The sequence below is a fragment of the Rhagoletis pomonella genome, unplaced genomic scaffold (genome assembly GCF_013731165.1).
Source record: "Rhagoletis pomonella isolate Grant_MI unplaced genomic scaffold, Rhpom_1.0 Rhpom_scaffold_00005, whole genome shotgun sequence".
NCBI lineage: Eukaryota > Metazoa > Arthropoda > Insecta > Diptera > Tephritidae > Rhagoletis > Rhagoletis pomonella.
The window spans coordinates 51,620,463-51,646,302 of NW_023458559.1; the positions used below are offsets into that span (position 1 = coordinate 51,620,463).

Below are 25,840 nucleotides of genomic sequence, written 5' to 3' on the forward strand. Positions count from 1 at the left end.
TATTCTACATTTACAGAGTTTTTTTTAATAAATTTTAATTTTTGATTTAACTTTTTTTAATATCTTTAAAATTTCGATGTCCTTTTAAGAAAAATCTTTACGTCAGAGAGAAAAACTAAAGACGTAGTTTTATTATTTAGGCCCCTAGTTTCACTTATTATAACAAAAAAATAAAAAATGTTTCCGTGAATTAATATAGAAAAATAATTAAACGTTATGAGAAAAATTAAATAGGTACATATTAAAAATGTTTTAACTCAACAGATAATTTAAAAAAAAAAACAAAAAATAAGAACAGAAAAATAAAAAAATCCTTAATTTGGGGTCATTTACTTTTATTTCATTCCAGAAAGGATAGAGTTCGCCATACCTGAGCGAAATTTTATCATTGCAGTTAATTTTTTGGAAAATATGTTTGTCAACAAATAGGAATTACACAAAAAAATATACATACATAGGCAACTTCAAATAAAAATAAATAAAACTAAGAAAAATTAAGAACTTGTTGTGTAATGTTAAGCAAAGATGGCAGCTAAAATTAATTTTTTACATTTCAGTTTGCTATTGTATTGTATTTACAACTTAATTTAGCTAACTTATTTACTAATTTGTAAATATACATATGTATGCATATAAAAATACATAATTCTATACTAATTCAAAATCTATACTCAATATGAGTCATTTCCGGCTTACAACTAAATGCACTTCACTGCACAAAATTTCTCTTAGCAAAGCGCTTCTAACAACATTTGCAAACAAAAATCTTATTTTAGTGTAGATCAACATTTCGAAAAACATATTCGAGCTGAATATGATCTCTATTTCTACATATTTCTTGTAATTATTTTTTTGTTTGATTGTTTGTTTTGTGGCAGACTTAGCGCTCTAATGGCACACAAAATGATACTATAGAATATTCCAGAGTCTCACATGTTCTTAAAAAGTAAAGTGGTTACCTAACTAGTTAAAGACACATCTTAACAAGCTGCCAAGCAGCGAAGAGCACATTTGAGCGACCAAAGGTACGACGAATTTACTTAGTCTATAAAAGGCACTACTATTCAGCCGGGAAGTTTTAACGTCCTAAGCGCTATAAGTCAATGATTTTAGATGACTCCTAAAGTCTTCTTCCCAACGCTAAGCCATTGTGATGCCTTCCTGTATTGGCTTCGTACCACTAGAACTTCTCGTCGTCAATATTCGACCGGTAATTGTTCAGCTGATGTGAATTCCTTTTCAGTGTACCCGTCTCGCAGTCATTGTAAGTCTTTGCCAACACCTTAGGTGTATGATTGTGTGCCATGTTGTTTCGAGTCAGCGTACCAGTATTACAGCTTTTCGATGGCGATGGTGAGCACATGTTGAAACTTGATTGTCGCTTTACTTTCGGACGCACCTCATAGATCTGTAAATTTAAAGACTGCGGATATTTAGAAAGCAACAAATGGATTGTGGGAGTAAATATGAAAACTCACGTCCTTTGTCGGCAGACTGGAATACTGATTGGCATACGAATCGTAGCTGGGCGCAACAGGCGTGTTGTTCTTATTCAATACTAAGTCGACAGGCTTCATGAATCGTTTGGTCAGATAGAATGTTCCGATAATGGTGATGACGTAGACTATAGATACTAGCAGTATGATCCAGGGCCAAGAAGTGGTGGAAGATAGGCGAGCGGCTGAAAGCGAAAAATTTTACTAAATTAAGTAAGATATGTAGATATGTATGTATTTCTAACAGTAATTTACTTCAAACAAGTAAGAGCAGTGCTGTCTTCGGCTATGCCGAGGGCCTCATACCTTTCATGAACATCAGAAAATTTCACTTCAAAATATTACTGCATTTAAAATAAGTCGTTCGAGAGCTAAACGAAATTTTTATATCCACAGCATACATAGATAGAGGAGTTAAGTACGTTGCATATGTATAAAAAATCATATCTAAACAAATAAAAAAAGTCTAAATTCGGGAGTAGCCGAACGTTCGAGTTTTTTCACCTTTCCGAAAACTCCCGTTACATGGTAAGCAGGGGTGCATCCCTATTTCAAACATCTTCGATAAACTTATGTAGTTAAATGTAGGCGGTATTACGCCCATTTTCCAAAATTCCATAATAATGCTACTTCTTTTCATGGTTCACTGTAAGTATTTTGCTTGTAATGGGTGGAAATAGTGCGAAATTTCATGTTCCTAGCTGCTTAAGTGGAGGAGTTATAACGAAAAATGTCATATCTGAACAATCAGTTGTATGGGAGCTATTTGTTATAGTGGTCCGATTTTTCTGGTTCACATTTTAAAAATGCACCCACTTATCAAATTTCATCCGGATATCTCGAAAACTGAGAGACTAGATTGCATACAGACGCACAGACGGACATGGCTAAATCGACTCAGCTCGACGTTCTGGTCAAATAAGTATACATTTTAGTGGGTCTATCTCTACTTATTCTGGTACTTACAAACATCAGACTAAAGTTATAATACCATTTCATGCTCATGAAATGTATTGGCGAACATTGTCGATGTCCTTAAACTCACCTTCATATTCGTTCGGCACACAAGCAGTCTTCTCGAATTCGGCACCACGACACTCGTTCGCTGAGGGCACATCGACCATGCACTTGCGGTGTCGAATGCGTATGCCATCGCTAGTACATTCCGACCAAGCGCTCCATGTGCTCCAACCCACGAAATCTGCAAGTTAAAAAAAAAAAATTTATTCACATTACATGTGAAGAAAAACCTCTTAATTTGCTTCACTCACCAGTACACGGCGCCATAGCGCATTTCTCCTCCTCAATCGCCCTGCCATTGCACAACTTATCGTGTCCACCTAAGCAACGCCTCGTACGGCGCTTTATGCCCATACCGCATGTCACCGAACATGGTGACCAATCCGTCCAACAACTCCACTCGTGCGCTAGGACTACCTCATTTAGATTCGCCGCCGGTAGCACTGAAGATTCTTCGCAAGGTTGTATATTACACACACGTGCCTGTGTGGCATGGCGTCCCCGATGCTTGCCACCACTGCCGGCATCATGTAGCCGATATTGCATGCCCCCGCCGCAACTGGCACTACACGGACCCCATTCGCCATGCTCTTCACGTTCCTCCGACACTGCTGGTATGGCAACTGCTGCTGTCGAGCCGCCGTACACTTCGTGGTGTCGCTGGCAACTGCCATCCGCGTGGCATGTACGCGTTTCTTCCTTCGCCAATGTTAAACGCAAACTATTCAAGTCAGTTGTGCTGCCACGGCAGGCATATCTAAATCGACGCTCAACGTACGTGCCACTTGCTTCGGCGCTCTTATGGCTGTCATTGTAGTCTACCAACCAGGGCGTCCAGGAGCTCAGTTTCTTCACTTCGGGACAGGCGTGCACATTACATACTTCGTAGTCGATGGCACAGCCAGGACATTCCTGGCCGTCGTTCTGTGGCGCCGGATCGTTACATTCACGGCGACGTATGCGAAAACCGCCGCCACAATTCGCGCTGCATTCGCTCCACACTCCCCAGGGACCCCAACCACCATCGATTGCTTGCAATTTGGGCGTGGGGCAAGGTGGCAAATGACGACAGTACATCTCTTGATGATCGTCCCCTACACAAGTACGACCGCCATGCGCTGGCTTCGGATTGCCACACGTGCGCCGGCGCGTCTTCACCGCAATGCCACAGGACTGCGAACATGCAGACCACTCCGACCAGTTTGTCCAATCACCATGTACGGTGCAGTTCGTCACTTCCGTAGTTATACCATCGCAAGAGCGTCCGCCATTTTGCGGTTGCGGATTGTTGCATTCACGTGTGCGGCACATGCAGTTGCCATCATCATCGCCATGTTTCTTGCATTTATACCACTCCGACCAGGTGGACCAGGCGCCATCGATGGGTGCATTCAAGATGGGACACTGTAAGGTGTCGGGTTGTAGCCAGAATTTATTTAATTGCAGCACCAATTCTTGGGGCGTGCAACGCTCGATCAGCTCATTCCAACCGCAATATGGATCCATAGCGTTCAAGCAACTGCTCTGCGATACATGCCGACTACAACGCTGCGCCGGTATACGCACTAGTGACTGCTCAGTGCCGAGATACAGCGACTCAGTTACCTTGAGGTACTCCATTTTTAAAATTTCACCATCAGCGCCACTATACTCCGCCGACTGCCACACCTCAACTAAGCACGTTTGCGCTCGACGCTCTTCTATCTGATGTTTGACGGAAAGTTTCTTGATGCGCTTGTCATCGGTGGACACGAACAAGACATGGACCTTTTCGGTTTTTGTTTGTAATGTATCCAAAGCTATATGATGGAAACGTTCCAGTTTGGAGTAGTATAGAGGTTGCTCGGTCATTGGTTGTACGGCTTGGGCCATAAGTTGGAATTTAGATGACTCGAGTAGACGCTTGTAGCGCATATCTGGGGAGGGTGTTTCGCATTGGAACTGGCTACGATGAGGCATATCTACAATGCGCCAGTCGGAATCGGCAGAGTCTTGGTAGCGGAACGGGCCATCGAATGCGGCATTTATTGCCGAGAGATTGTATGAACATATCGCTGAACCGTGAATGCTATTTCTGTGAGAAACGAATGAGAGGGAGAGAGAGAGAGAGAGAGAGAGTTACCAAGATATTTTTCGATAAATTTGGGTTAATTCAAAACAGCATGAGCCTACTTACTCTGGTGTAGTAAAAGTCGCATAGAGAACATCCTCATCCGCCGAATAGGTCATGCCTTGTATCTCATCGAAATAAAACGGATACTCGCCGGGTAGTGAGCAATTCAGGCGCGCCTTAACGAACGAAGTCCAACTGTTTTTCAAAATGTGGTCGCCACCAACGTCATTTTTGCAAACCCGCACAATGCGCGAATAGATGATCTGTAAGTAAGGAAGTGTGGTTTTTTAAATATAATTAGGACTTATGAATTCCAATTTCTATCAGAACCAACCTTGCCCCAATTGCTATACTCCACAGCCGGCTCACGGAATAGGAAATAAACGAAATTGCCAGCCTCGAAGCTGCCCACGAAATGCGGATTATTCAACCAGTTGTTGTTGTATTGCTGAGTACGTACAATATGTCGATAGCCAAACTGATTGAAAGCAAGATACAAAAAAAAAATCAAAATATTATTATGCATTCATCAGAGCGTGGCGGCAACATCTCCGACAACTTACGATTTTCTTTGGCTGCACCTCGGTGCGCAAAATCGCCGCATCGCCACCTGAGAAGTCGGTCGCTGTGCCCACAAACATCTTATCAGTGCTGGACATTAGACTCGTTATGCTTGAATGCGGATTGAAGGGACACTTTCCCACACCATTATCATAGGCCACAATAGTAAGGTTCTCCATCTGTACAAGCACAAACAAAGCATTGGTAATGAAGCGTGAAAAAAGTCAATACAAGAAAAGAGATTGCGAAATGCAATGAATTATTGATTGCCTAGCGAATTAAGCAAATACAGCTAATCCAGCAAACCACTAACAATCAAGCACAGGCGAGCAACGAAACAACCAATCGACAGTTGACTTGTTGCAACAAACGAAACAGCTAATAATCCCACCAGCTTACATGCAACTTGCAACTTGCTAATATTTGCTGCTAATGTTTATTGCACTAGCTGTTCATTTTATTTGCTGTTTCGATTTGTTTTCATTTTTTTTTTTTTTGGTGGACCTATGCCAACGCTTGATGACTGGTTGCATTGATTGTAGTTAGTTTGTGTTTAGTTATTTTTTTTTTTTAATTTTTCGTTTTTCTTAAGACATGTGTCTGTGTACCAACCTGGCGCCATGAACATTGCGGCTGAAAGGCGTTCGTCCCACACGCGTACAACTGATTCTCACCATAGCTCTGCAGTACGCGCACATAGTTGCGACACAAACGCTCCGACTGGCCTTTTACCTGACAAATGCCGATCTGTTCGGGCGGTGCAGCCCAAATGGCACGTTCCAGTGGCTCCAAATCGAAGGACATGCGATAAATTGAGTCGCTGTGTGAGTGTGACAATAAAAAAGACGAAAATAATTGGTTATTTTTGGATTTCATGCGAATGGTTAAAAAAGTGCATGTTTGCTAAATAAAAAAAAATATACATACATACATATATTACAAACGAAATATATGTATATGTACATACATACATACAATTTAAGAAAATTTATTGCTTATATAAATGCTTGAGGGATTTATGCGTTTTAAGAGTGGTTGTGAACGCTTTTGGGCACTTTTAATTTTACTTATTTTAATTTTAATCAGGTGTGGAGTGGACAAGTTTATAAACGAGCGCAAACATATGCCATGCTTGTGGGAAAGTAGAACACTTGCGAATACGTTACTGACATCAAACAACAAACAGCATGGTCGGTTCAAATCTACGTTGCTGTGTGCAGTTTTCCCTAAGAAATAAGCTTTACTTTAGTGCTGTCTACTCATAGGCTTCGAATTGAAAGTATATTACTCCAGTGGTTTTTTTTTTACCTACGTCAAGACAATATATTTGACGTCTATTTTGAATGTCTTGATTGTCTGAGCTGCTCGGCAAGACAAGCGCTGCAAACTCAAAATGAAAACGGTCATTGTCAGGCTATTAGTTGATGTGTTGGGCAGGTCTCCTATGAGTAGTCCAGACAATACTCTTCAGTAGAGTGAAAAATAATATTGATCTCCTTGTAAAGCTCCTTCAGTTCGTTTTATGTTCAAGGGGCCCTAAAGCTTATTAGAGCACTTTAAAGGCTCAATATTTATCGTTGTTTTTGCAACAGAAACCGAATTGGTTACTTACGAAAATGAGTCTGTCGATAGGTTTGGGATTTTATAATTTATTTTGGAACGAATTTCCGTCATCCCTTCCATTTTCATGCCATCTTCAGTGTCATTTTTCGTTCGGGATTTTATCTTTGAAACGCCACACTTTTCTTTAAACTCGCGTCATTAGTTCTCGTGCAATATAGACTATGTGAAGCTCCAAAAATTACAACTGCAACATTTGAGCATAGCCTCCATATCGAAACGTAAGACGCATTCTTCGTCGAACACTGTAATTTGCAGTTGAAACTGTAAGTGTGGCAACATAGCGTATACACGTTTTATTTTTCAGAATCTTTTTTTATTCTCCTGTCCCCTGAAACCTTGCAGCTGACAGCAGCTTCCCTTTTTATTATCTTTCTACCTCATACAATCTCTAAACTATTGTTCACAACACACGAAATGTGTAGGCTCGTTTTGAATCAAATGCAATTACAAATTACAATTTAAGCGTAGTTTAAATAAAATTAACACATTTCAACTTATATTAACGCCATCAAGGTTACACTCAAATATTTTTAGCATTTAAAATTTCAATGCCATAACTCTTAGCGTTACGCAGTTCGTTTGGCATGAAGGTGGGTGGAACAAACCAAGTCAAATGCAAGTTTCAAACGCTTGCGAGCATGGCGTCCATATCTACGATGTAGGTGAAAAGCTTAAACAAACTAATCCTTTTGTTTCAAATTTACATACCCAGAGGAGGGCGCGTAGAAAATGTATTAAGTGATAAACTACAAAGGCTTAAAAACATTTAACGGCAAGTCAGCAGCTCTTAACCCAAAATTTAAATCAGCAAAACTATGTACATACACCTGAGAAATGTATTTGCGCAGGCGTCAACAAGTGTGTCGCGCGCCACCACTATCTCAGTCGGCGAAATATGCCGAAAAAAAGAAAAAAAAATTACTTGCCAGAACGATTATGAAAATATTCAACAACCAACTGCCTCACTTTTAGTTTGTGCCACACATTTTTAATAACCCAAAATTAAGTAGTTTTTCGATGAAAAATAAATAAATACGGTTACGAAAATATGCAAATTGCCAAATGAGAAAAAAACCGAACCGAACAAGTTTTCGGCACTGCAAACAGCAATTGCCGACATACTGACTGACAGTCTGTCTAACTGACTTCTACACTAACTACTTGACCAACATGCAGCCTGACTTTCTGCACCTGCTCCACCGTCCCCATCCAAGTCTGTCGGTAAGTCGGTGCTGGCTGCTGCCGTTTAATTGCGAATGCGAATGCAAAATTTATGCGTGAGAGTGCGCACACGCTTGCACCCTGCAATGCATGAACAGCGACGACAACAATGCCATCAACAGCTGCTTTGTTGCTTGTTAAGCTGCCTGCAAACGCCATCAAATCGGCCAAATCGACGACGGTCAGGCAGCCAACAAATAACGCTCGCGGCGGTAGTGAATCGTACAACAAATGGCGGTTCCCCACTTGGCACGCGGTTGCTTGAAATGCTGGGGCTGAAGTGGCAGCGGAAAACGCAGCCAAATAGCAGCAGCTTTGGGCAAACTATCAAACTGCTTGCGCAACAAAAACCGTTTGCAGCTACAGCAGCAGTGCTGGTATTTCGCAGCAGCGGTAGTAAAAGAACGTCGCCATCAAGGCGCTAGGCAACCGCCCACACGTGGCGGCCAAAGAGCGGAGCACTTCAAATCACGAAAAAATAAGTCGAATTTGAAGCCTGAAATGTATTGCTGGCGTCTAGAAGTCGGATTGAATGCTTTTAAACTACATAGATACATATACTCTTGTTGGATTTGTATAAGACTGTAGTTGTTTTTGTTTCTATAGGCGGCTGTTGTTGTAGTATTGGGTTTTGCATATGCAAGTTGCAATTTATAGGCAATGCACTTTGCAATTGAGTCAAATTTCTATGAGTTTTCTGCGGTTAGTTGGCTTTTGCGCATGCGCCTGAACCGTTGTAGCAGCATGTTTTGCATATGTCGTTAACAGGCGATAAAATATCATGAGTGACAATTGTGGTTTGCAAGGTGCGCGGCAAATACACAAGTCAACTTTGAAGCAGAAGTCGAATAGGCATGTGAATGCAATAACGTGAAAATATACAGAATAATAAGGAATAAACATAGAAAATTTAGAAGTAATAATATTCGAACCCAATTTGCAGGACATATTTAAAGGGCATCAAAATATGATTATAAAAGATATTCTCATTAATTCACAGGTCTTACACCAATGCATATTTACATATAAAGCTAGCGTATCGGGTTAACAGCAAAGGTGTTACAGAATTGGACATGTGAAAGTTCTGAATATGCAATTTTTCGGTTTGACATATGTAACTGTAATTGTCACATAGTGTAATTTAGAGGCGGTGGCGTATGAGTAACTTCCATCCTCTACAGATATCCAAGTAAGAGGCTCATATTGCCCAAATTTTGCGCATTTATTTAGCATAGCTTCATATAGTTTAATAAACAAATCTTTGAACTATGAGCTTCAATTGTTAAAAGCAATTTTTAATAAGTTAATAGTTAAAGCATATTCACATTATCGTGATTTACGGCTCATTTGTAATTTATAAGCAAATCATGCTGAAATCAAGTAACTTCGATTTGTAAAATCTGCCAATAAATTAAATATAAATGAGATAATCTATCATAAATCCAGAACCAAAAAAAGAAAAAAAATTTCATTTTTTTTTAGCACCCACCGATGAGTAAATTTGAAAAAATGCCTAAAGGTATGCAACCATTTGTTTTTTGAAATCAAGTACAAACCACACACTCATACGTACACATGCTAATCACATCTATAGAAATTATGAAAGAAAATGTGAATTTATTAGAATTATGTGAAGTAATTTGATCCCAACAAAGTAATTTATGAATATAGTTTTAAGCGAAATATTTTAAAATGGTTATAAAGGGAGAGAGGCTTTACGAAAGCTGTATCTCTTCGAAAGTTTGTTTGTTTACGAGGCTTTCCACGAACTGAAGAAGATTAATTTAAATGACAAGTCAAACGAAATTTTACAAATGTTATAAATGTGAAAATTTGTGAGATAGCTTATAATCTGGAATCATTTGTGTGACAACATCAAGGCGCACGCTACAAATGTATTATTATTATATATTTTTGAGGGGGTTGCCATTTGCTTGAACAGTAAAATTCTATTTCAAATTATAAGCTCAAAAACATTTCACAATATGAATGCGAAAGGACAAAAAAATAAAGAAGCTTTATTGCGAAAACATTTTGAAGAGCAATGCCACCTATTTAAAATTTTAATTAAATTTTATTAAAGAGTAATACATTGTTATTGCAATATGGGTGCCCAACGAATGAGGTTTACGAAATATTTATTTTCGAAATATTTTTTAAAGGGTTAACATTTGTTTAAAATTTAAAGCCTATTTTATAATAAGCTAAATCAGGTATTCCACGTCATTCTAAAAAGTTATGAGAAACCTTTTTTCGGAAATATTTTTCAAATAGGGTTGTCACCTGTAAAATTCTGATTAGATCAGGTACTTTAGGGAAATATAACAATACGGATGCAGAACCAAATATGTTCAAAACAGCTTTATATTGAAGACGATTACCTGTTTGAACTTTAAATTCAATTTAATGAAATATTATAAGATAAATGCCAAACGAAAGAAGTGTGAATTTAAATAAACATTTCGTCTTTAAAGTAAAGAGTTTGCACCTTTCACAAATTTCAATCTATTTGTTCTGCATAAGCTAAATGAAATATGAAATGAGACCAAAAAATTTTGGTATATAATTTTATTCAGACACATTTTTTAAAAGAATTGTCACCATTAAAAACAATTCGAATAAATGTTAGATTTTTCATACTGAAATGGCCAAATTAGTTGAATTGAGACACATTGGCCATGTTCTGGAACATAGAGGATATAAGCAACTTTTAAAATTTAGTATTTTTGGTGATATAATTTGTATATTTTTGTTACATAAACGTAAGCCGAATTCCACGCAGGCGGAACTGCGGGAAAAAGCTAGTAATTTAGAAAATTATAAGCACTCTTATTGCTGCAAAAAAAAAACTATAGCATTAACACATATATGTATCGTTTAAATATGTTGTTGGTGTCTACAGATAATTACTGCTCCGTACGCCTCACCAGCGGCTATTATCATACCCAAAGCTAACTAATTGGATCAGCCCATCAACTACATATACTGGAGTTGCTTACAATAATAACAGCAAAAGCAAGTGCGCGTATGTAGAAGAAATAAAATAATTTAAAAAAATGAGAAAAGATAAAATATTAGTTTGCGTTATACATACATATGTATGCATTTATGATAATAAAAAAAAAACACAACTTAGTAACAACAATATTAAATCGAAATAAAACTACAATGCGCTTAAAATTTTTCGTTGCAACAACAATTAAAATGCAGCAAGTAAAACAATGCTGCCGCTGCAACAAAAACGATAACAAGTGAACAACATGTTTCTGTTGCACGATGGGGTCGCTATGCGCCAGCAAACCACCAGCGCTTTGATATGCCGCCAATACAGAGCGCTAAGCTTCAGCTTAATGTCGTTATTATTGTTTTATGTTGCTGCCTATAACTCTTTATATACAAAAGAACTTACATACGTGTTTACATACGTATGTATGTATGTGCATAGCTACATACATACATATTTATTATTTGGTATTGGAATTTATTCATTTTTTTCTCATACTCAGTTAACGACTTTTTTCTAATTATCACACACATTTTGATTTTATTTATAAGTCACTTTTTTGTTTCTGTCACCACCACCGCTAGCGCCGTCACTGCTACGGCTTGGCTACAACGTCGATTATGTCCACTGCTGAATGCTTGACTACTTCCATGGAAGCTTTATTGTTACTGTTTTTGGTAAAAAAACTTTTAGTTTCACCTTTTTGCTATATCAATTGCTGCAATAGTTAATTTCATTGTTGTACCAGTTGTACTTGTCGGCATGTGGCGCACGCGCAAACCAATCCACATCCCCGGACATTTTGACAATTTAAATCGATCACCTTTTGAGCGCTCACTCGATCGTTGAGTGGTGGCTACATTTTATTTATCAGTTCATTTTTTTTACCAATTTATTATCTATTGCCCTAATTATGAACATATAAACCACGAATCAGGTATTTCAAACATGATTGTTGTAATAAATGAAGGGCCGTTTTTACCATCTCTGGTTAACACTTATCCCCAGTTAAACATCGTTGCCGACGTCACTGACTCCATGTAACTATGTAACATTGTGTCGAAAACGTCGGTAACGATGCTTAACTGGGGATTAGTGTTAACCAGAGATGGTGAAAATTGCCCTAAGATTATTAGTGAAAGAAAAAACTCTAAATTAGTTACTCATGAATTAGACAAAAAAGTTGCTAAGTTTATTTTAACAAATTTGACAGGAGAGAAAAAAAAATCGCATAACCTTTTTCTTCAAGTATTTAGCAAAACTTTTAAAACCACATTTCGCGTGTTTAAAACAAAACAAACCTCCATGCGAAACAGTATCGATCTTTATTAAATAATATTCCGTATTATTTTGGTCCTATTGAATTTTCGTTCCATCTTTTGGAATTAGCATATTTGCCTCTAATTGAATATATACGGAAAAAGATAAAGCAAGTACCTTAATCCTTTTCGAAACGATGATTTGTTAATTTCTCTTGCTTTCTCTATCAACATATGAGTTTTCATAAAAAGCGGACTTAGCCACTTTACACTCTTAGCTAGCAATTTAGCGTTATTAATAACCTTACAAGCAAATCTTACGTTAACTTGCAAGTCTGTATTTCAAATATTAGATATATGTATATTATCAGTCGCACAGCTACCTAACCAGTATCTCCACAAATAAACACGAATTGGGTATCTATTCTAATTCTTCTTATTGCATTGTTCTTGAAAGTTATTATTAAATTTCACCAATTACCAGGTTGTTTTGGTGAATCAAACTTCTAATGTTGCACAGTGGGCCAGAAGACTGAAAAAGTGGCCAAAGACCAATGTTATTTAAAAGTTTAAAATAAAAAACATATGTTCTTTGATATAGATTCTTTGAGGTATGCAGAATCAATATATTATGACATTTGAAACATTTTGTTATGTTCGTAACAAATTCAGAATCCATCAAAATCTGTAAAAGCGTTTGTATTCCTTCGTTGCGTAAGAAATTCGTTACGCAAAACCCAAAATGTGGAATAAGCCCATTCACTTCTCAAACGGCTCATACAAAGCCGGAGCTAAAGCTGCTAACATGCATTCAACCTGCATCAGTCGTCCGTAGGTAAGCACGGAGCGTAGCCGGGGCTTCGGGCCTATTATGGGCTAGACCCATTTTTGGACACGGTCTCAAGCAGACAGGGGGCGTGACCCGTTTGGGCTTGCCCAATTCCGAGCACCCCTGCCTGCTTACGATACCGCGCGGCTAGCGGGCGTTGAAGGGGGCGAACCGCCCCCTGCAGTACCTAGCGGTCACGAATACATACGGGGGGGACTGGGCAACCTTTCGACGCCCTGGGGGACCGCACTAATGATCAGTTGTCCGTAGGTCAGCAATCTGGACCGCCAACCCCGCTGCCGCTCTAAGGCCGACATCGCTACCGAGGACCGCTAATCGCACTCGCTGCCATTCAGGGCCGCCGCTGCCATCATCATCACCGCTAGGGCCCGGACCGCTGCTCTTATCACCGAGGCCGCTACTACTACTGCCGCCCCAAGGCCGACATTTCTATTTGTACTCACTGTCATCCAGGGCCGCCGCAATAATCATCACCGCTAGGGCCCGTACCGCCGCTCTCATCACCGGGCCGCTATAACCACTGCCGCCCCCAAGGCCGAACCTACAACCGTGGGCCGCCCGCCATCATCACCGAGGACTGCGAACGCTAACTATCGCCAACAAGGGCCGCGGTCACCGTCACCACCATCAGGGCCTGCTACTACTGTCTTCATCACTGGGGCCGCCGTAATTACCGTCGCCCCAGGCCGCCGCTACTACCCGTCAAGAGTACGGTAATCGCTACCGCGAACATCAACCATCGCCGTCCAGGACCGCTGTCACCGTCGTAGTTAAAAAGGGCCGCATTCGCCCTCGTAGCAATCAGGGCCGCATACAACACCACTGCGAGAGGTCGCTGCCGCCCTCATCATTATATGGGCCACTGCAAACTTCACCACTGAGACCGCGACCACAACTGCATAGTAACTGCAGGCTGCCGTCGCAGTCGCCGGTATTATAGATAATAATACACAACTCATTGTGTTTTGTTTGGTGGGGGTTAGTGGGACCTTCGCTGGACTTTGGAGAGGCTGAGCATACCTCAGCCTTCGGAAAAACCCACCTCATATATATTTTGCGCATTAGACTGACGATCCAACGCTATTATACCAAACCAAATTATCCCTAACTATACAGGCTATCCTAGACCACCCGTCCATTCCCTCTAAAATGGAGAAAAATGTTTTTTTTATTAAAAAACGCAATAATATTACCTACCAAATCGGGGCTGCCCTATCTTTTGGTGGCTTCGACCGGAACTGGCCTGAACTGACCAGAAGTCCATTTTTTAAAGTGGGATATACATGTTTTACCACAGAATCTGATTCTGCGCATAAAGACACATTAGTTTTGTCTGTACCTTTTCTTTGGAATGGTCTTCCGGTCAAAACAAAGGACTTAATTTCTGTTTAACTCACTTCCAATTCAAACCGGAAGTCGGGTAATATGGGCAAAAGATAGAGCAACCCTGACTTGGTAATTCACATTTTTTCGTTTTCTAATTAAAACATTTTCACCCATTTCCGAAGTCCACGACGCGTTGAAGCTCGAAGGTCATTTAGAGTTTGAAAAGGGCGCTTTCGAGAAAAAGGTTTCAAACAAAAGTTGCGTTTTTTCCCCCATAATCAAAAAATTTAGTTAAAACATGTCCCTGAAAAAAATTGTGCGACTAATCTCTAAAGAGAGTATTCCGAGACTAGTCTCAATCAGGTACAGTTGGGCATTAGTTAGTCGTAGATAATCTCAAACGGGTATTATTGAAGATGAATTTGTTTCCGGCTCATCTCTTACGAGTCTAATTAGAGATCAATTAGTCCCCAACTCAACTCAACCGGGTACAATTAACAATTGAATAATATCTACGCACTTGGTCAACGAAATTTCGTGTGCGACGTTGGCACATAGAGAGATTATTCGCTTAACAAACCTGAGCACAATGAAACGATATAAAATTTCATGGATGCAAAAAAAAACTTTCATAAAACGATACTTCAATGATAACACTTTTAAAAAGCTTAAAAAATAAATAAAAATTGAAATAAAAATTATACCAAATTATAAATTTCTATATATCGTCACCTGCGTGGAAGACCGACCTATCTCGGCAGCCAGTTCGGAAACGCCCTTTCTCAGAAAACTGTTCAAGAACGCCCTACTTCATAATTCAATTGAAGAACGCCCTGTTTCAGAATTTTATTGAGAAACACCCTACCTCAGAATTTGGTTGAAGAACATCCTATCTTAGAATTCGTTTCAAAAACGCGTAAATTTGCTGAGATAGGGCTTTTTTGAATCGAAAGCTGAGATAGTGCGTTTTTGAACCGAATTCTGAGGTATGGTGTTTTTCAATCAAATTCTGAGATAGTGCGTTTTTGAAAAGTTTTCTAGTATAGCATATGAACTATTTAGTTGCCACACAGAAAGTATGTAATTCCATTCCATGTATTCCATTGGCAGTCGAGATCCATCAGCGATCATCAGCGTAAGCAATTTAGAGTAAAATTTAAGTGCAAAAATTATGATTCCATAGCCGGAATAGAATGCTTGCAGCGACCGCATACCAAATGCTATATGGCGACTCTAACTGTTTCTCTGATGCTGCCAACGCCTATTGCAAGTTGCAACTTACCATAGCTGTCAAGTTCAGCACATACTGAACTAAAACAGCCGAGCAACATTTGAAAGCAACTCATAGCGTATCACAATCACATTGCAAACTCACTGAGCAATAATAAAAATGTGAAATTGTAATGACTGACAGTGAGCGAGTGCATGCAGGTGAAAGATGGAGAGCAGTGCAAAACTAAAGAAAATCAGTAAAGAAAACGCATGATTACTCCATAGTAAGTAAGTAAAAGCAAGTGAATTTCATATGCGGATACAATGTGAGCTATGCTGAGTGTGGTATGCAACATATGTACATATGTATGTATGTATGAATGCAGGTATGCAGTGCGAGCTACAAGCAACCGGTCAACGTAATTTTCATTTTGTCGTTTTTTTCTCAAATTTGTATCTACTCGTACATATGTATGTCTGATTGTGTGTTTATGGCATAAGACGGTCATTCAACTGCAAGGCAAACAGGTACATTACACCAACGTCTGCCTGTATGTTGCATATGTACTACATACATACATGTAACAACAACCAAGCTAAAATTTAAAAGATTGTGGTCACCGCTGTGCTTGACTGTTGCTTCGCTTACCTATGCTTTTGTAGTTCTTGTGGTAAACAAGCAGAGGCGTTGCAACCCACTGATAGTGCAGCCATCAAATACATTTCTCGCTCTTTTCATGTTGATATCTACTAGCAAAAAGTATATTACGATTACATAATATATGTACGTAGATACATATGTTTGTATGTATGTATATGACAAATGTATTTCACTGTCCGCCGATCAAGCGATCAACCATGCGATTGCTTAGTCGCTTTGTGGTTTCTTGGATCGCGACTGTGGTAAAGTAGAAAGCTGTCAACTGTCGATGAAAATCAACAAAAAAGTGAGTTATCGCTGTAAAACCTTCGCTTTCAGCCCTTTATACGTCGTTGCTGTGGGTAGCCAGTTTCAATATGTAAACGGTAGCAAGGCCGCCATTAGAGGTGTAAGAAATTTGTACTACGTAATCAAGCGCGCTTGCGCGAGGAACACTTCAAGTGAACATACAGACTGCAATAGACAACCGGGTGTACAATTTGGACATAAACATGAGTGATGAAAGTAAGTGTATGTAGTAGGAATGTTAAGGTCACAAAAATCGCGGCATTTTTGGCACGTAATCCCGGGACTTTCGGGATTTGTAATTTGCACTGACGGCAATAATAGAAACTCTTTTTCTTGACCGGTATTGGCTATATTTCGTTTTTTATTTATTTAATAATTAATATTTTTTAATGAATGCCTAGCTCATTATACAGGGTGTCCCAGAAGTAACGTGCCTAACTTTAGGGGAAGGTAGGTGGGGCGGGTGAGCTCTCTGATAAACAAAAAATTTTCAAGTAAAAGTGTCATCTTTTTTGAAATATTTACATTTTTTTTGAATTGAAAAAAGTGTGCCTTTTCATGCATTTTCTTTAACTGCGTCTACAAACCAGGCTATACTTAGTAAATTTTTTAAGTAAAATACTTCCAGATAGTTGCTTCTCCATACTCAAATGCAATGTAGTTAAAATATATTAAGGAGCCATCATAAAATTAGGACTATTTTGGGATTTTTTTTTGATATTTTCTTCCCCAACTTTGACTATCTCTGGTGAAAAAAAATGTACTGAGCTATAACTTTATTACATTACATAAAAAAATTGCTCATTTAATAAGGATTTCAGAAAGGTGCCACTCTTACTGTTTCGAATAGAAAAAAAAAGTTATAGCCGCTTTTGTGGGCAAAAGACTGAGACACGCTAGAATGTATTTAATAGATTTAAATTTAAATTGCTCTTGTTACCGATCAATGACAGGCTAAATAGTACAAAGGTACATTATTACCTGCTCTTGACATTATTTTATGTGACTTACCGGAATTCGGACTAGAGTCTATAACAAGGGCTATATCCATCGGCGTAGCCAGAATGAAATTTAGGGGGGGAAGGGGCTCGACCCTATTAAGCTGGCATTTCAGGGTACTATTTTATATATATATATAAAGAAAATTTGGCTACGCCCATGCTATATCTATCAATATTTTTTTTGAAGGATGGGTTCACGTGAAATTAAATATACATTAGTTGTTTGAAAAAAAAATTGTTCATTTATTGATATGCTCAAATTGGCGACCTTCTACTCTAATACAGCTCGGCACATTTTAAGAAAAGGCGCTATTAGAGATCTTAAACTCAATTGGGATATCTCAGCAGCAGCTCCATTTATTTGTTCCCGCAAATGCTCTTCGTTTTGAATTGTTTTTGAATAATTTTTGTCCTTAAGACAGCCCCAGTAGAAAAAATCTAATGGATTCAAGTCTGGCGATCGAGCGGGCGACGTGATTGGCCCGTATCGTCCAATCCATCGGCGAGGATAAGTTTTGTTTAAATGAGCTGTTACTTCACGCCCTCAGTGAGCAGAGCACACGTCCGTCGGTGCACACGATAACTCGAGTAAAAATTGAGATATCTTAACGAAACTTAGCACGTGTACTGCGGGCGTAGGACGGATGGTATTGAAAATGGGCAAAATCGGACAACAACCACGCCTACCTCCCATATAACGGTAATTTTAAGACAACGATACAACGTTTGAAACTTCAATATTTCGAAACTTAAGGACGCTAATTTATTCAAAATTGATACACCCCGGCTTACCATCTAGCGGCAGCTTTCGGAAAGGTGAAAAACATATCTTTAATACTTTCGCCGGGTATTTAATGTTCGGCTCCGCCCGAACTTAGACTTTCTTACTTGTTTTTTACCTAACAACCTCTAACAGTCTTATCAACGACCTTGACTATCTGTTGATTTAATAAAATGTTGGAATAAAGTTGCAAGTGTTAGTGAAATCACCTGATTTTATCAATTTATTCGTATGCTTTTATTGGAGTTGTTTCAAAAAAATATACAACAGACAACGCCATTGTCAAATAATCAAGCGAAAACTTTAAACAGGCGCAAAGCAACAACAAATATTCGTAGTAGTCATGAATGCGACAATTGTGCAAATAGTGAATATTCACTGTAATAAAAACATACATACACATAGCAAAAGTAAACACTCACATGTATGGCAATATACGAGGACAGTTTGATAAGTCAATGGCTGGACGTCAACGTCAAGACAATCAGTAGGGCGCTGGAGAGGCACATCATCGACTCAATGGTCATGAGAAGAACAGTCAACGTAATTGAAGGCAAAGTACCCGTGATTAAGAAAATTACTTGTAGGTGTGCTATTAGAATGCTTTAAGTTAGGTTAGGTTAACTCGGCTGCCCTAATCCTACAGGAAAAGGCGCACACTTAGGCCACCATGGGCCCGTTGTGGTGCCGTACAAGAGACTCCATATGTCCCTCCTCTTACCCTAGTAATGAAACCACTTCGTAGCTCTGATAAAGCGCACAAAGTCATAGACGCTGGCTGAATCCAGTTCGGCCAGACATTCAAAAAAATTATGGAGGAACGAGCGTCGGTGAGCTCTCGCCAGAGCAGGACAGCAGCATAAGTAATGCTCCACGCTTTCGACTTCGTCCTCATCGCGGAAACTACGACAGTAGTTGTTTCCACTATCGATAGTTTGCCACCACTAGCTATAACTATTGTCATGTTTATAATCAATTGTCACATTTAGGTATGCAGAGGCCAATTTGGAAGCTCCAAATAATTATTATGTACGCGGCTATTATTGTGGAGCCAGAAGAAGTTATACCGTGAAGAAGACTTCTAAGGGACCTCCGAGACAACAGTTTTTTATACAGTTTTTACACGTTTGCAGTTGGGGTGGTCTTTACAAAACTGCAGCTGCTCCTGTGTGGTGAGGACACGATAATGACAATTGAACTGTGACAATTGACGACTATGACAACACGCGAATAGGGCTGTTAGCCTCGTTCGAATATTATCTGTTACCAGAGGTGAAGAAATTGCTGGGCGATAAAGGGAAAATACATTGAGGAAGCTTTTATTTGGATGGAGAAAATAAAATTGAAAAAAACGCTGAATTAAATATGACGCGATAAAGGAAGGTACCGATTTTTTTAAAAAAAAAAGAAGAAAATAAAAAAATTGACTCATCAACCCGTCCTCGTATGTACTCGTATGGAGTACAAATTAAGGTGTTCACATATATTCTTATTAATTTAATTGCAGTTATTTGCAAGTATTTTTATCACACATTTGATAGCGGAACGTAAACAAAAGTATATTTGCTAAACACTTATCAAAAATGGAACTAACTCAACAGGTGAATAAGCAGCGGCAATACGGGATCAGAATGGAAAATAAAGAAAATAGTTAGTTCGGAAAAAGTGCAGATATTTATTTAATTCATTTTCATTGAAATGCTAGCCGGCAGGAAAAACGCCCGAAAATTTTACCAGAGGGTTAGGCGACTTACGGAAGGTTTCAAGACCAAGGCGAACTCCTATAAGAACAACAATGGCGACCTAGTGACCGATGTCCAGAATGTACTTAAATTATGGAGGGAACACTTTTTTACCCTACTGAATGGTAGCAGCGCTGAAATTAGAGGAGAAGACGAACCCGAGCCCCCAGTCGATGACAATGGAGTCGATGCTGCACCACCTAACTATGACGAGGTACGAATAGCAACAACAGACAGCCTGCCAGCGGAGCTATTGAAGTACGGTGGCGAGGAGTTGAAAAGGTGCATACATAAACTCTTATACAGAATATGGTTAGATGAACGCATGCCCGACGACTGGAATTTAAGTGTGCTCTGCCCAATCGACAAGAAAGGCGATCCCGCCATTAGCGCCAACTACCGCGGACTCAGCCTTCTAAGCATATGTTATAAGGTCTTATCGAGCGTATTGTGTGAAAGACTGAAGCCCACCGTCAACGAACTGATTGGACCTTATCAGTGTGGCTTTAGGCCTGGCGAATCCACCATATACCACGTATTCACAATACGCCAATCCTTGGAAAAGACCCGCGAGAATAGGATCGAAACACACCATCTAGTTTGAGAATACTTTTGAAAAGGAATTAAAAAAATGCGAGGTCAAATTAAAGAACTTAGCCTGTAGATGTGTGATATAGTTTTATTCTTTTAATTAAGAACTTTTTTCATCGGTATAGGGTGATCTGAGATTTGATGAAAATAAAAACATGCACTATGCGAGACTGCTCTTCACTCAGAAACGGCCGCACAGTTTTGATGAAATATGGCACTCGGATCTCTTTTAACTCTGACTAACATTTTGAATATTTTTTAAGTTTTGCAAATTCAATTCTGGGCGTTTTAACGCCATGCGGGTTCACTAGTTCATAATTATTGCCCTTAACTAGATACAATAGCGAAAATAAAAATAGGGAAGATACATTTTTGTTCAAAGTTTATTATTTTGTTATGAAATTGTGCTCGTTATCTAACCAAAAACTATGTATGTCAAAATTTGCAACTTTGTAGGTAGGTACGTGTATTAGGAAAATTCGACAAAGCTTTATCAGAATTCTGAGCATTTTAATTAGGTTTCTTAGAAACTTTCTAAATATGCAGTTTTGTAGTCTTTAGTATAACAAAATGTAAGCTTTAAGTAGCTAGAACTTACTGTTCATTTTTGCATATGCATTACACATATTCAATGAACAGAGAGACATGTTCAATTATTAGCTAATGTTTTTCGACGAGTGATGCATAAAAATAGAAAGGGAGTTATGGCTATGACAATATAGAAAGTAGAAAATAGATATTTCGTGTTGAAAGTAAAAAGGATCTAAAACCAACATAAGTAAAAATACATTGTTAATCATAAAAAAATTAATGATTCGAAAAAAAATTCCGAAATATTGTAAAATTTTATTATTTTTGGTGTTTTTAAAGTTAAAGTTTTATTAACTTACAGTGACGAACAAAAGTATTGGCACAAATTGGTGGCAACCCGACTCAAAAATATTCTCAGCAGTAAGCTTTCTTAAACCTTTTTAATTTGATACCCATATTGCGGTATTTAATTTACCAATTTAACTTAACTAAATTTTGAAACAGGTGGCAGCTCCCTCAAAAATATGTTTGCTTGTATGCCTTCAAAACGTCTTTCTTTTGACAATCTAATTTATCTCATTAATTTACTTATACTGAAATTATTAAACAAGTGGCAACTCTCTAATTTTTTTTCTGGTTTAAACCATCCGGATATTATAAAAAACAAAAAAAATATATATATTCAAATCGGTTAAGCCGTTTTCGAGTTTAGCAATTCATATTTATATATGTATAAGATATATTCTTTTAAAATTGCGCAGGCTCGAAATTGACTTTAGAGCTATGGTCTGGAGGAATTTGTTTCTTAAAATTTTATGAAGAATCCGAATATGCTAGGAACGATGTAGAAAAAAAACGATCCATACAAATTGACCCGCCCTAATACACATATATGTATATTTATATGTATGTATGTATGTAATAAATGCTTAAGGTACTGAACCCTATGAGGCGTGGTGCTTTGCAATAAAAATGTGTATTTTCAATTAATACAATTGTGTTATAACTATGTATCCATATACATACATATCTGTTCGTAAATAAAGTAAAACATGCAATCAAGAGTAAAGTTTTGCACATTTACAGAACTATTCATTTGAAGGATTGTTTACATATCTATTTATGTATGTATATATTTACATACATAAATATACATACATATGTACGTATGTGAAAACATACTTCCTTAATGGGTAAATAATTTGAGAAATAAATTTGTTAAATCAACAAACCAATCGGACGAGTGTAATTGTGCCCGCGTAAGCGTTTGTGGTTACGCAAATAGCAATGAAATACGAAATCAATTCAATTAATTTGCTATTCTGTGAACATTGCCTTGATTTCGCTTTAGTTTTGAAAATCTCAAAATGACCTAAATGACCCAATAACACAGCTTAAACATTGGATCACTCAAAAGATTTTAATAAACAAGTAAGAAAGCCTAAGTTCGGGCAGAGCCGAACATTAAATACCCGGCGCACGTATTAAATATATGTTTTTCGCCTTACCGAAAGCTACGGCTATATGGTAAGCCGGGGCGTATCAATTTTGAGTAAATTAGAGTCCTTAGATTTCGAAATTTTGAAGTTTCAAGCAGTTCTGAAATTTACCGTTATATGAGAAGCGACCGTTATTTTAGTCCGATTTCAATAATTTTCAACGGTTTGCTTATATGTGGCAAGCACAATAACCACACCGAGTTTGGTACAAATTGGTAGAACGGTTACTGAGATACATATATGTGATCATAAGTGGGCGGTGCCACGCCCATTTTCCAAAAATTTATCACAAACGTATTTCTTGGTAAAGAATTGTTGCAAGCATCAATTTTGAATAAATTAGCTTCAATATTTACTGATTTATCGAAGATTTTGTATTTCTCTAAATTACCGTTATATGGGATGTGGGCGTGGTTATCGTCCGATTTTAAAAATTTTAGGCGATTTTGTATGCTGTACCAGGGCCGACAACTGTGCCAAGTTTGGTAGAAATTGGTACAGCGGTTACCAAGATATACACATGTAACCATAAGTGGGCGTGGCTACGCCCATTTTCCAAAAATGTATAATATTATTATTTTTTGCCAAAAAATTATTGTAAATACTAATTTTGAGTGATTTATCTTCAGTAGTTACTAAAATATCGCAGTTTTCGTATTTCTGGAAATTACCGTTATATGGGAAGTGGGCGTGGTTACAGTCCGATTTCGCCCATTTTCAATAGCAACCTACCTTGGATTAAGGGAAGCCTACATACCAAATTTCGTTGAGATATCTCAATTTTTGCTCGAGTTATCGTGTACACGGACAGACGGACAGACGGACAGACGGACGGACAGACAGACATGGCTTAATCGATTTCTTTTTTTATCCTGATCATTTATGTATACATTTGTCTATATCTATCTCGATTCGTTTTGGCTGTTACAAACAACCGTAATGTGAACAAAATTAATATACCCTTGTGCACAAGTGCGCTCGGGTATAAAAAAAATATGACAATCCACAGTTTTAGCAGATTTTGTAGCCGATGAAAGTTTCAGCGGTTTTATAAAATTTCAATGAAAGCCACCGGCAGTTTGTTGCACTGCCCGCTTCTTGAAAACATAGGCTATTTTACCAAAATATCCTGCCTTACACATTAACCCACTGTAAGAGAATTGCAATGAGGTGAAGCTAAATGAAGAGTTTGTCTTCATGCATGATACTACAGTTTAGACATGGCTCGGCTAAAGCTCTTAACAAAAACCCTGAAATCGTTCCACCGTAATTTCGAAACAACATTTTTTATTATTGCAGTGCAGTGGCAAAACATGGCCGGATATAAAATTTGCAAACATTTCCAAATAATGTGTAATATTTTTCGGTTCTCAAGAACTTTCCAAAATACCCAGACATACTTATGTGTGTATATTCTTAGGTCACTTAAGCCCGTCGCTGATATGATTTTTTGTCTATCACGCCAATTTTGCATATTTACGCGGCAAATTGTAAAGAGCAATAATAATAAGTAAATAGTAAATACAGAAAAAAATTACGATGACTGCACTCCTTTGTAAGTCTATGAGCTCGCATACATACATATAAAATCACTACATGATAATATGCATGTATGTATGTACGTTAGACCGGGTCACTCGCCATACAAGAAACAATTTTGTAACTACCCCCTAAAATGCGCTTTCTTTATAAGTTTTAGGTTTTAAGAGTGAGATTTTCTTCGTTGAAAAAGTATTTTTTTTATGTATATTATGCCACGGTCACAGACATCAAATATAAATTTTCGTCCCGATTGGAGACGATTCCTCAATCGAGACTCAAAAAACTTAAATGAATTATTTTTCATCTAATGCTCAAAATCTATACTACCATAGTCGCCGATATCACATATAAAATTTCGTACCGATTTGGAGTCGGTTAAGGCGTGTCGCAATGGGGTCAAAGGCCAAATGCCTCTGGAGACTTCAAAAATTAAAGATATATCTTTTTCATTTAATACCAAAATCGATACTTACTTAAGTCGAAGATATCACATACAAATTTTGGTCCCCATTAGAGTCGGTTAAGACGTCTTCATAGGATAATCTGAACTTTTACCCCTGTGCTTCACGCCTTAGCCATCTCCAATCGGGACCAAAATTTACGTGCGATATCTTCGACTAGAGTAGCAACGATGTAGAGTTGAGTCTTCGAGTCTTGAGTCTACAAAAAAATAATTGTCGAACATACTTTGTATGAAAGAAGCTACGTGGAAAAAAATTTCCAAAAATCAACGCGATTTTCTAGGAACTTAAAACTTGGACTTCCTATACTAAAATCGAGTAAGTTATAAAACCGCATTCTTACTATTTTTCTAAAAAATCTGAATAAAAAGTGATGTTATAACTTGCTTTCTAAATTTAAGGTTCACCCTAATATATATACATATCTCTTTAGAGCAGTGTTGGCCAGCTAAAACTTGTATGTTGGGCCAGCCGTATATAAATTACGCAGACAGCTTTTTAAAGCATTGGTACGCCTGCCTATGAAGTGGGGCCCACTGTTTCAAGGCCATTGAAAAACGTTTATGATGACCAAAATTTAATTTAGCCGGCTAGAAACTAAGTACATAGTTTGATTCTACTGTTCGAAAAAGGTAATTTTCAGTAAAATTGACTTTAAGGGATATACAAACCTTTCAACGATATATCATACTTTATCGGAATCGTAATACATATCTGCTCTCCAAGTAAGCTTTTAAGCCAGTTGAGTTCCGTTTTTTTTTTTTTGTGAGCATGCCTAATGTACATCAGTTTATCAGTAAAATGGGCATGTGATCATCACACTCATACGAAACATCACTTCATGACTTTGCACAATCAGCAGTTGGCTGAAATCGGTGGAGTCAGCGGATTTTTTGCAGCCATAAAGTCTACTCCGTCCGGGTGTTGAATTGTCAGCGATACATTTGCATTGACTTATGTACATACATGTGGACGTACATATGTTGGCAAAAAGTTGGCATATACTTTTTAATTTGGTTTTGCTTATTTAAAAGCACAACTGCCTAGAATGTAAATAG

The 25,840-nt window shown here is 38.1% G+C and overlaps 1 protein-coding gene across 1 annotated transcript in view; it reads right to left on the bottom strand.

Moving 5' to 3' along the window:
* Nucleotides 1-271: 271 nt before the first annotated feature.
* The window catches only part of LOC118740143 (semaphorin-5B-like), an 86,893-nt gene continuing 61,324 nt past the window's right edge, over nt 272-25,840 (bottom strand). Inside the window, exons 4-11 of the mRNA XM_036471636.1 lie at nt 5,803-6,010; nt 5,193-5,369; nt 4,964-5,107; nt 4,693-4,892; nt 2,768-4,590; nt 2,542-2,697; nt 1,479-1,681; nt 272-1,408 (exon numbers count right to left, since the gene is read on the bottom strand). Coding sequence (XP_036327529.1) covers nt 1,181-1,408; nt 1,479-1,681; nt 2,542-2,697; nt 2,768-4,590; nt 4,693-4,892; nt 4,964-5,107; nt 5,193-5,369; nt 5,803-6,010 — 3,139 coding nt within the window. The 3' untranslated portion in view covers nt 272-1,180. The remainder of the gene's footprint in view (nt 1,409-1,478; nt 1,682-2,541; nt 2,698-2,767; nt 4,591-4,692; nt 4,893-4,963; nt 5,108-5,192; nt 5,370-5,802; nt 6,011-25,840) is intronic.